General features: G+C 36.8%; 1 protein-coding gene across 1 annotated transcript in view; it reads right to left on the bottom strand.

The window, feature by feature from the left end:
- Positions 1 to 3,059: 3,059 nt before the first annotated feature.
- ENPP3 (ectonucleotide pyrophosphatase/phosphodiesterase 3) overlaps positions 3,060 to 12,818 on the bottom strand; it is a 114,700-nt gene continuing 104,941 nt past the window's right edge. The window contains exon 26 of the mRNA XM_027848671.1: positions 3,060 to 3,329. Within this exon, the coding sequence (XP_027704472.1) occupies positions 3,162 to 3,329 (168 nt within the window). The 3' untranslated portion in view covers positions 3,060 to 3,161. The remainder of the gene's footprint in view (positions 3,330 to 12,818) is intronic.

Here is a 12,818-nt window from a genome sequence, read left to right as displayed (position 1 = left end):
AATGTGGTATGTCAATAATTCCTTCATTTCTACAAACAGGAAGTTGGACCAGGTGATTTCTAATGTCCCTTTCAGTTTTAAAATGCACTGCTCTGCTATATAAGAATGAGTAATTCATGAAGAAATGAGTATTAAAAACCATACAGATATCATTATAAACTGACAAAACAGGAGCAATAGACTATAGCAATATAATTACTTATTAAGAAGAATGTACTTTGAAGAGTTACAAAGCATTGGAGTGGTTTCTCATGACAGGTTAAGAGGTCTTGTGTGTGTGTGTGTGTGTGTGTGTGTGTGTGTGTGTGTGTGTGTCTGTGTGTGTGTGTGTCTATGTGTCTGTCTCTCTGTCCCCTAGTAATTAGAGAAAATCATATTGAGTCTGTTTTATCCAGAAGCAGGAATATAAACTAGATGAACTTTCTTCGAACCCTTTGATTCTCAATATATAATTGTTCTTAATATATAGTTTTAACATCAAAAGAGCCAGTGCATTATTTAATAATCAATTCTCATTATGGTTCATTTAATTTGAAATTTGAATGAGCCTGAACAACATGTAATCTCTGGCTTTGAAAGGCTGTGGTTTGTTCCGGTCTTAAGTATTACTCCACCAACTGACTGATAGTGGTCTGCCAAGGCTGCTGTTTAGAAAGGAAGTCTTTTCTTCCACCCATCTTGTTTGTGTTTTGAAAACTGCTTCAGTTTATGTCCGGTTTTCATTCCCACACCCAACTCTTGCAAAGTAAACAGATTATGAGTGGTGTTGGTGGTCCCACTGGTAGTGGTCGTGATTGTGGTAGTGTGGGGAAAAAGGTGGGGGTGGAGGAAGGAAAGATAAATTTCCCTAGAGCAAAAAGAAATTCAAAAGAAGCCAAAATATAATTTGGAAGCAAACTCTCATGTGCCAAAACCAGCTGGATGTTGCAACATCAAGGACATCAGTCCAATTTGTTAGAATAGACACAAACACCTAACAAGCTCCATTCACTGGCATCCCTAATGCCATGAGATACTTATGAGAATTCAGTGTGCCTGTAGTATCTCCCCATAGAATGAAGGTTCCTTTGAGGAAAAGATGTTTTGTTTCTGTCTTTGTATTCCCAGCACCCAGCACAGTGCCTGGCACCCAGGAGGTGCTTGATAATTATTTACTAAGCTGAGAATTCATATATGCCAAATTAAATTGCAGTGAAACCAGTGGTGAAAGATGTATGCTTAAGTACATCGTCAGAGTGAGCAAGGATGCCCTGTCACTGCAGCAGTGGGCACTGATTTGTTTCTATTTTCTGGCACCTACTTGAGTCTATGAACCCTTTAAAAGAAATACACTGATTCTGACTATAGATATACTATCTGATGTGTGCTTGGGATTTGTGTTTTCTTGTGGAAGGTGCCCAAAAGTCACCAGGCAAATTTACATGCAAAGTTTTATGGCCATATTCCCTTGATTTAGTTACAGCTAATAGGTTTTTCCCATCTTTTTAATTTTGCTCCCTAACCCTTATCTGACCCCATTTAAACAGAAAATTCCCCTTTCTCTATGGAGGATTCAATTCCAATCCCCAAATCAATCTTAGATTTTACAAGTCCTTTCATAATTTATGCTTGTTTAGATGAATACAATTCTACTTTTAAAAGTGACAACTTGCACTATGCTCCATTCTATTCAGAAATAAGTCATATTTTATTTAAACAAATATTTATTTGAGGAAAAATAACTCTACAAACTGCTGTTCTTTGCAATATTTCAGTGCAAACAGAAAAAAAGAACAAATTTATTACCTGAAATAATAAAACTCTAACCATCATAAAGTTAGAAACCATAGCTATGTGAAGAATCAGGGGTTGAATTATTAAAATATGCATCCAACAATGCTCCATGTGTTTTTTAGTCAATTAGCTCTAGGGAAATAATTTACATAAATTCAAATCATTGCTTAAATTATCAGGTAGCTATGTCTTTCTCTTCTTGAACTGTAAAACTGAAAGGCATTGTTTGGGAAGAATCATTCCCCATCTTTACAACAAAAGCATTTTTCTAAAATGGGTGGAACTTTTCTAAAAAAATTTGAATCTATTTTAAAGTAAAACAAATTCACTCCTCCCTATCCCCTACCAAAGCCACACCCAAAATCTCCAATTCTAATGAATTCAGGCTCTTCGTAAACAAATTTGGAAATTTACCAATAATTTCTGCTTACATAGTCTATTTCATCAGCAATATTTTATGTAAACCCATATAGACCGAAGGACTGAAACATGGAAGAAGTTACCCAATATGGACATTAAGTTAGCCAATAATTTTTGAAGGAAAATCTATGGTTCTTATCTCTTCTGTTTCTTAAAGTTGAAACTATACGAGAAAAAAAAAAGATGCTTCAATCCTTTCTACACTTCCATTTCCATTTGGGAAGTGGCTCAATGTAGTGGATAAAGAAATGAACTTGGAGTCAGAAAGATCTGGGTTCAAATTCTTCCTTTTTCTTATCTTGAAAATGGGAATAACTAATAGCTATCTAACAGCTTTTGAGAGGATCAAATTAAATAATATAAATCTTAAAGTAATATATATAAATATTAGCATAATTATTATTAATTTTTTTAAAACTAATGTTGTTACAGTGTTTAAAATCTAATTAGTTAGAATAGAAGATGTCTTCTGAAACAATTAGTTGGTTTTAATAGCCATAATTTGATTGAAATTTTGGTAAAAAACAAAGTAAAAATTCTTTCAAGGCAATTTGTGAAACTATATCAAGTTCTGTCAAATGAGTTTCAATGTGCCTTCAGGTCAGTGAAATGTTGCCACACTGTGTAAACAGCTCACAAAAGATGGCTGGATATTGGAAAAGAAACCATATAGTTTGGGTCCTTGTGTTCTGAGCAAAGTATCCTATTTGTTTACTTTACAGTGAAACTCAAATGGTACAGATTTAATCTCAAAATGGGAGTTGTTCCTTCTGTTTTCTCCGGGGTACACTGGAGAAACATAGGCTGAGAGGTCCATAAAAAGACATTAAAAGCAAAAGATGGAAGAAATGACAACTCAGTGTAGCTTTAATGCTAAAGAAGAAATAATAACTATCTTCATTGTGTAAACCTGTAGCAGGGGAACAGCTGATTACCCATATTCTCCAAAATCATATTTCTATATTCCATTATTGAGTCTCAAAAATGGGCAGGAATGTTTTTAGCTGTAAGATCTCAGAGACAGTCTGTTTGCTGTCTTGGTAAAAGTCAAGTCCTGTGAGAAGTTCCACATCACGCACCCGAACAGTATGAGCCTGAAATCTTTCTTCAACCCAAAGGTCCTCTGATCTATTTGCCTGGAGAGCAAAAAAGAGATAAAAAGCACATATTAATAGGTTAAGATTTTGCTCTTGATCTGAAGAGCTATTCGAATGCCTTGCTGTGTTGTAGATAGGACCCTGCAGTATTGATGGCTACACAATTTAGGAATAAATTCTAAAAGGTTGGGAGTTGGAAAGTGGAAAAAGCTGAATATGGGCCCAGTACCGTGGATTGTATATATTGGCTGGGGATCAGCCAAGCTAATCCTTAGATTGGCCATAGAATGAAGAATCTTTTAGCCATAGCAACTTATGGATCTAAGGCATAGAGAGGATAATATTAATATTGGTAGTTCCCATATGGGAAAAAAAATCACATATCCTTTAAACACTAGCGTATTGTTTTATTAAAGAACAGACAAATTTTATGTAATGTTCCCTATCAATTCTTTTCTGATCCCTTTCATGGGCTTGGGCCTTAATTTGGTGAAATTAGAGAGACAGCAAGTATGTCATAGTGACAGAAATTCTGGGCTTATAGTCAGGGAAGACCTGGGCTTGAATGCCATCAATGATATCTAATTAGTTGTGTTACCAAGAGGAAATCACTTAACTCTTGTGAGCCCTAATTTCTTCTTTTGTAAAGATGGTGAGACTACCAGCTCAGGAGGTTGTTATGAGGCTCGTATGAGCTAATATACAGAAAGCACTTTGCAAAACTTGAAACATTACAGAAATTTCAGCTATTATTATTTATCTGACAAATATTTTATTTGTAAATGGTGCTATAGCATGAGACCTTGGCTGGGTCTAATGTTCTACATAGTAGCACATACAATGTTGTTATTCAGTTTACTTTCTTGGGGGCTTTTTTTGTATTTTATTTAAACATCTGTTAGTTTTCTTTTACTTTAATATTTCTAAGAAAAGAAAGAAGGCTTCCAGCACATTGAGTACACTCTCTTTGGGAAACATTTAGAGCAAAAAATGGACAACAACTGCAAAGAACAGGCAATGACAGATGGGTTAAAATCTGTATCACCAGTAGGAACTTCCAAATAGATTAGATCATGGATTCATTTGAACATTTCCTTATTAGACTAGACTATTTTATTTTAAGTCAGATGAACTGTCTACACTTGACCAATAAAGCATATAATATACGAGTTTTAACAAACATTTATTAAATCCTTACTGGGTACAGAGTACCATGCTAATCTTAAAGTTTATATAACATGGTATAGTATGAATATGAATTAGTTACTAATATGAATATACTACTAATTACTAATTAGTTACTAATATGAATATACATGTATATATACATACTCTAAGTACAGCACAAAATAGTACATGATCAATCAATAAGCATTTATGAAGCTCCTATTATGTGCCAGGCATTGCGCTAAGCCCAGGTGATACAAAGAAAGGTAAAAGAAAGTCACTATTTTAAAGAAATTCACATACTAATAGGGGAGACAACATGAAAATAATTATTACAAACAAGATATATACAAGATAAATTGAATTAGCAGGGTACAAAACAGTATGGTGGGAGGTCCAAGGGAGGAAAGGTTTTTATTAGCTGGGACAGTAGGGAAGACTTGCTAGAGGAGGGAATATTTGAGTTAGGAAAGAAACAATGAACAGAATACCAGTAGGTAAAGAGAGGATGGAGGGACATACAGAACTGGAACAGTAAAGTCATTGGTCATTTTTATATGTGTGCATGACTTTTAGGTTCCTTGTACATATTTCATTCTTTTTATTTGTACCCCTTGAACCTAGGCAGTGTCTGGCACTTAATCAATGCTTATAGATTAATTGACTGATTGGTCCAGTGAAGGCCTAGTACAGAACTCTGCCTAGTAGGAATTCATATAGTACTTGATGAAGTATTTGGAAATCCACCTAATTTTTGCCACCCTTATGGAATGCTATACAGAATGGGGTCCATTCCATATGGCAAGACAGATATCCAAACACACTACAAAAGTTCATTAGTCACCATCTTTTTGCCAATTTCAATGCTCATTTCTCAATCTTGATTCTTTTTGGCCTCCCTCCATATTTAATATTGTTAATGTGGTGCAATGGAATAATCCCTGAGTTTAGTCAGAAAGCCTGGATTTGAATTCTAGGTCTGCTACTTTGACCTTGGAAAATAATTTAACTTCTCAGATCCCTAGTTCCCTCATCTGTAAAATGATGGGATCGGCCTATTTGACCACTAAGACCCCATCCAGCTCTAAATCCAGGCTATAATCACTCCTTTCCCGGATACCATGTCATCACTGCCCACTCATTCTTAAACCCCTTAAATCATAAAATACTATACAAATATGGCTTACGCAATCTGGCTTCTGTCCCCACCACTCTACTGAAATTACTCTCTTGACAATTACCAATGACCTCTCAATTGCTAAATCTATTTTTTTCTCAGTATTCATCTTCTTTGAATTCTCTTTTACATTTCATGGAATCACAGAATCTCAGTGTTAGAAGGGACCTTAGGATTCATCTAAACCAGTGCTATCTGGAACAAAGATCCCCTGATAAGTATTAGTGCAATTCTGTTATCCCTTGACTTTCGTGAGTCTTTCAAACTCTCTGACTATTCCTTTCTGCCTCCTTTTCATATACCCCAAATAAACACATTCCCCAGGAGTTCATACTTGGCCATTTTCTCACCACATCTTGTCCCTTGGAGTCCTTACCCAATCTTGTGTTTTAAGTGATTACCTTGATTTGGATGACTCTTAGACCTGTATTTCAAGCTTTAACCTTTCTCCCAAGCTATAGAACTATATTTCCAACCTCCTGAAGGACATTAATATCTAAATATTTCAATGGTATCTGAAAATATACATATCTAAAATCACCTTCTTCCCCAAACTAGTTTCTACACCTGATTTTCTTATTTCCAAGGTGCAAAACCTCAGATACATTTGATGCTCTCTCATCTTCCAATCTAACATCATCTTACTGATTCTACCTTGATAAACTCTCTAAACTGTCCCCTTTCCACCATGATTCTAGTTTAAGGCCTTTTGTTTTGACTATTGCAATAAGCTATTAACTGCTTAGTTAGGCTCCAGGCCTTCCTTGCTCTAACCTATCTTATTTTACTGATGCCAGGTTAGTATTCCTAAAATGCAGTTTGAATCATGTCATTTTCCCTACTACAAAACCTTTAATGGCTCTTCATAGTTTATTTCATTAAATCCAAATTCATTAGCCTTCCTTTCAAGGCACTCCACAATATAGACCCACCATACCTTTTCAGTTTTAACTTCTATTACTTCCATATGTATATTCTACATTTTAACCAAATAGGGTTACTTGTCCCTTGAACATACTTTCTACACTTCTGCTATCACAGCTCTCTATACTCATTCCACTCCCTTGGATAGTAATGTCATCTTGGATTCATCTGCACCCACCATAGAAACTCTATATATTCTTTAAGACCACAGTTAGGTAGATGTGGATGAATGACTGAACCCGAAGAATAGTTATTAGTGAACCCATAGCAAATTTGTTGGATCATATAGATCTATCATTGGCACTGTGTTGGTCAACATTTTTATCAATGATTTGGATGAAGATGGGATACATATCAAATTTGGAAATGATTTTTCCCAAAGCTGGGAGGAACACACATTTAAAAACAAACTCAGTATCTGAAAAGATATTGAAAATATATTCAATATATGTGTCCATAATTTTCTAGTATAATTTTTTAAATAGTCTGCAAGCTACTAATCTTTCTGGTTTCTTGATCTCAAATCTTATTTTTAAACATTTTTCACCATCAGCTCATGTCCTACTTTCTAATTAAATTCCTAAATATTGATGCAAAAGCTGATTAAATTTATAGGCTATTGTCAACTTCATCACATGCAGTGGTATAAAAAATATTGGGACAAAATAAAATAATTGGATTTATTGATATACAAACAAACTTTTAATTTTTACATTAAAACAAAACAAAAAGATATTGACAGACTAAAGCTAATAAGATGAGTATAATGTAAAATCCTTGAAAGCAGGAGCTGTTTAAATTTTGTATGAAATACAATGCCTGGCACATGTTATGTATTTAAGAAATGCTTATTGATTGAATGATAGGAATAAATGTAAAATACTATTCTCAGGTTCAAAAAAATTAATTGCACAAATATAGGATAGAGAAGGAATGGTTAATTCGTGTGGAAAAACCTAGAGCTTTTAGTAAACTGAAAGCACAATTTGTATCAATAATATAGGTTATTTCATTGGGGGGAAGGGGGTGCCAGAAAAGCTGGTGAGACCTTAGTCTGCATGAACAGAGGCACAGTATCCACAAGAGGCATGACAGCCCACTGTACTCTGCACTGTGTCTGAAGTAGTGTATGCAGTTCTGCATGTCACATTTTAAGAACATTGACTCACCACAATGTGTTCAGGAGAGAAATTGGAATGCTGAGAGAATAGGACATTATGCCATACGGTGAGCAGGTGAAAGAATTAAAGAAGTTTAGCCTGGAGAAGAAAAGGCTTGGGAGAGCAAGATTTTGTTGCTACCTTATAGTATTTTTACGGGCTATCATAGGCGAGAGCAATTAGGTCGTCTTCACCCCAGGAAGAACCAGAAGTGAAAGTTCCAAAGAGGTAGGCTTTGGCTTAATATCAGGAAATCACTGGAGGTCTTCAGGCAGAGGCTGGATGACCACCAGGGGATTTTTAAAGGGGATTTCTGTGCACGTACTTGAATTTTATGTGATGCTATGACAAGTTGAAGAACAACAAATATCCTAGTTTAGGAATATCAATCTGGAAGCAATGTGCAGGATGAATAAGGAAAAGGGGAAAGAGACTAGACATAGAGAGACCAGTAAGGATGTTATTTCAATAGTCCAGGCAAGAAGTAATAATTGTCTGATGGAAGGTGGTAGACTTTCCCCAATAACTTCTCTAATGGTTCCTTCTTTCTTTCTTTCTTTCCCTTTCTTTCTTTCTTTTTCTTTCTCTTTGCTTCCTTTCTTTCTCTTTCCTTCATTCCTTCCTTTTTTCTTCTTCCTTCCTTCCTTTCTTTTCTTACCCACCTCCTCAAGGGTTAGTCCTCAGATATCTGCTCTTCATTATACTCAATGCTTCTGAGAACTCAGTAACTCTCAGAGTTATAACTATCACATCTATTCAGTTCATATCAAAATCTCTATCTCCAGCTCCACCATTTTCCCTGAGATACATTAAATTTTGTTCCATCTTTTTCTCCAGTTCCTATAGAAAAGATGACTCTTTCAACCGAATTCAACCCTTGATCCTTGATTTCATCCTCTTGCATCTCCTCAAGGAGTTTTACCTATCAATTATTTTGTCTGTCTGTCTATCTATCTAGTATTCTCTGATACTGCCACTACTCAGGTACAGGCTCTCACCTCATCCCTGGACTACTACAATAGCCTGCTGGCTGGTCTTCTGCTACATGTCCTCCCCACCTCTAGTACAGCCTCCATTCAGCTGTTAATTGATCTTTCTAAAGCATAGGTCTGACCATCTCTCTCTCTCTCTCTCTCTCTCTCTCTCTCTCTCTCTCTCTCTCTCACATACATACACACACACACACGCACACACACACACTCCAGTAGCTCCCTATTACCTCAAGGATCAAAAATAAAATTCTCTGTTATCACGTTTAAAGTCCTTTATAACCTAGTCCCTTTCTACCTTTTCAGTTTTCTTACACTTTACCTCCCTCCACCTACTCTATCTAGAGAGGGAGAGAGAGAGAGAGAGAGAGAGAGAGAGAGAGAGAGAGAGAGAGAGAACAGAATTCTTAATGCAGTTTTAAGATAATAAAGCTTTTTTTCTTTCTCACTTTCTTTTTGTTCTCTCTTTCCTTCCTTGCCCATCCCCTAGCACCTAAGATTTTATGGATACCTTTATGTCCCTCCCTCCCACTCCCTGATGATGGGAGGTAGGGGGTACAAGGAGAGAAGTTCATGTTTCCCCATCCTTAAAAAATGCACCCTTCATTTGCTCCTGTCATTCCCTCAGGCTATCGTCTTATATATGTTCTTTCCTCCACTATCAAACTCCTAGACAGAATTGTCTACAATTCTTCCTCCCTCATTCAGTTTCCCATCCGTTACAATTTGTTTTACAAACCAACTACTCAAATGAAATTGCTCTCTCAAAGGTTACTGAAGATCTCTTAACTGCTAAATCCTATGCATGGCCTTTCCTCATTTCTTACTTTTCTTGACTTCTGTGTGGCTCTGGATAATTGTGACTACTGCTGGATTTTCTCTTCTTCCTTCATTTCCATGGTATTGCTTAACTCTAACTCTGTCCTTAACTGGATGACCACAACTTCTCAGTCACTTCTTCTAAATCATTATCCCTTAAACACTGGTATACTCAAAGACTTTCCTGAGCCTTTTCCTCTTTTCCCTTCTCCAACCTGTCTTCCAAATGGCTTCCAAAATAATCCTCCTTAGTCATAAATCTGATTGACATGCCACTCCCCAAACGAAACCCCAAGGGGCTCCCTATAATCTAGAATAAGTTACAAATTATTCAGTTTGGCATTTAAAGCCCTCTACAATTTGGCTCTGGGGCAGCTAGGTGGTATAGTGGACAGAGCGCTGGGCCTGGAGTCAGGAAGACCTGTCTCCTTGAGTTCAAATCTGGCGTAAGACACTTTCTAGCTGTGTGACCCTGGACAAGTCCCTTAACCTTGTTTGTCTTAGTTTCCTCACCTATAAAATGAGCTGGAGAAGGAAATGGCAAACCACCCCAGTATCTCTGCCAAGAAAACCCCAAATGGGGTCACAAACAGCTGGACACAACTGAAAAACAAAATGATTTGGCTCCAATGTATCTTTCTCTCTTTCTTTTTGAGGCAATCAAGGTTAAATGATTTGCCAGGGTCACACAGCTAGAAAGTATCTGAGGCTGTATTTGAATTCAGGTCCTCCTGACTCCAGGGCCAGTGCTCTTTCCACTGCACCATGTACCTGCCTCTCTGACTTATCTTTCTAAGCTTATTTCATGTTACTTCCCACCATATGATCTACATTACAAACAAAATGTACTGCATTCAAGTTGTTCCTTGAACCTGGGATTTTATGGCCCCTCCTCCAGTCTGCTACCTCCCATGCCTGGAACACACTTCCTTCCCCTCTCTCTGTCTCAAAATCCTTCTCTTTCCTGAAGGCTCAACTCTTAATCTATATCCTCCATGAAGCCTTCTCCAGTCTCTTCAACAATTACTCATCACTCCTTCAAATACCTTGCATAATGTGTGTGTAAGTTGAATCCTCTTACTAGAAACATAAGTCCCTGATGGGTAAAGTTTTATATATGTGTGTGTGTGTTTTTTATTTATTTTTACCTTTGTATCATCACTCTCCAGCACAGTGCTTTACAAATAGATGTTTAATAAATATTTGTTAGCTTGAATCAGAAATGTACATAAAAATATCTAAATTTTGATTACAAATGCTAAGGAAAAACTCAAAATTCAAAATCAATATTCAGCTCAATTCCTGAAGGTTCCATGCAAGCAAATCTTTGTTGGTCAGCACAACTGCACCACTCCTGTGGAAGTGTATGTGCCTTCTTAATTATATTAGAAATTCAAATGAATGTTAAATTTGGAGAAACAGAACTGAGAATACAGTTTTCTTTAATTTTCTCCACATTTTGAAAGTAATCATGCTAGGTGCTAGGTGATACAGAACAAAAAGAAAAGAAGAGAAAGACCCAAAGAGTTTACATTCAAGGAAGGAAGATGAGATATATACAAATAACTATAATATGATTTGAAATTTGATCAAGTATATAAGATGGGTAAAAATAGAGTAGTGAGTGAATCAAGGAAGAGGGGATCACTTCCTGTTGTGAAGATGAGAAAGGATGAAAAGGATGTCAACAGATAAACAGAAAAATTCCATTCCAATCACAATGAATTAAGGTTATGTAACTATATGGAATGAGGAACTGAGGCATTAAAAAAAAAAGTTGAGAAACCAGGAGAATTTCAGTTTGGCTGGAACACAGACTTTGTGACATAGAGTGGTGTGAAATAAGATTAGAAAAGAATGTTGGGATCCGATATTTGAGGACTTTAAATTCCAGGCCAAGGAGTTTGTATTTTATTTGACAATCAATGTAAAGCCACTGAAGATGATTGATCAAGAAGAGTGATATGCAAAAATTAGTGCATAGGCAGTGTATTTGGGTCATTGTGTGAAGGACAAATTGTAGAAATGAAACAATGGAAACAATAGATCAGTTGCTAAGTTTAAAAAACAAATCATGTGCTAGGGAATCAAGGACAGTGTGTTACCAGAGATAGCAATTGAGACAACAGCATAATAAACAGTGAGAACTTTCCAGAGTGAAGAACAAATTGATGGAGTGACATGTTAAAGAGGAGAATTGGGAGCAAGAAGAAGAGGCCTAGAGGTTATCCATAGGACCACATTAGTCCTGCAGTCCAAAATAAACCCCAAGAGAAAAAAGTATTGTATAATAAATATACCATTGTCAGTTTCAGATAGGTAAGGAACTGGAAAAACAACAGGTAACTTGGAACAGCCTCCAGTTTCTCCTGGTGCCTTAATTATGAGTTCTCTGAGAATGCAAATGAGTAGGTCCCCTAAAGATCCTATGAGAATTTGGCCAACGGATAGCCTGGGAAGCATTTCTTTACACCTTACTCGACCAGAACACAACAATGGAGGAGGGTGGAGTCTCTAGAGGTCTGCCAAGCCACTTTGTTTACTCAGAATCCCCCCTTCCAAGAAAAAAGAAAGCAATTTTCTGCATATACTGCTGGACAGAGGATCCCAAGGAGAACCTGGCCCTCTGAAGAGGTTACTGGATTACTTGGTCCTTACATCTCTCTTCTGATACTGCCATTACCCAAGTACAGGCCCTTATCACCTCATCCCTGGACTACTGCAATAGCCTGCTGGCTGGTCTTCTGCCACATGTCCTCTCCCCCTCTAGTACAGCCTCCACTCAGCTGTTAATTGATCTTTCTAAAGCATAGGTCTGACCATCTCTCTTTCTCTCTCTCTGTCTCCACACACACACACACACACACACTCACTCACTCACTCACTCAATAAACTCTAGTAAGATAAGTCCTTCATAACCTAACCCCTTTCTCCCTTTTCAGTCTTCTCACACTTTATTTCCCTTTACATGCTCTAAGATTCACTGGTACTAGACTCCTGGCTGTTCTTCACACAAGATACTCCATCTCCAGTCTCTGGGCATTTTCAGTGGCTATCCCCCAGGATGAAAATGCTCTCCATCTTTCCTTCCATGTCCTGGCTTCCCTGGCTTCTGACAAGTGTTAGCTAAAAATCTACCTCCTACAATAAGCCCCTTCCTAGTGCCTTCCCCTTGAGATTATCTCGGATTTATAATATAAATAGATAGATAGATAGATAGATAGAAATTATCTCCAATTCATAATATAGATAGATAGATAGATAGATAGATAGATAGATAGATAGATAGATA

This window comes from Vombatus ursinus, unplaced genomic scaffold, assembly GCF_900497805.2.
Source record: "Vombatus ursinus unplaced genomic scaffold, bare-nosed wombat genome assembly UNPS02006779.1, whole genome shotgun sequence".
Taxonomy (NCBI): domain Eukaryota; kingdom Metazoa; phylum Chordata; class Mammalia; order Diprotodontia; family Vombatidae; genus Vombatus; species Vombatus ursinus.
The sequence above is the reverse complement of the archived record's forward strand: the minus strand, read 5'-3'. Positions and strand labels throughout refer to the sequence as shown.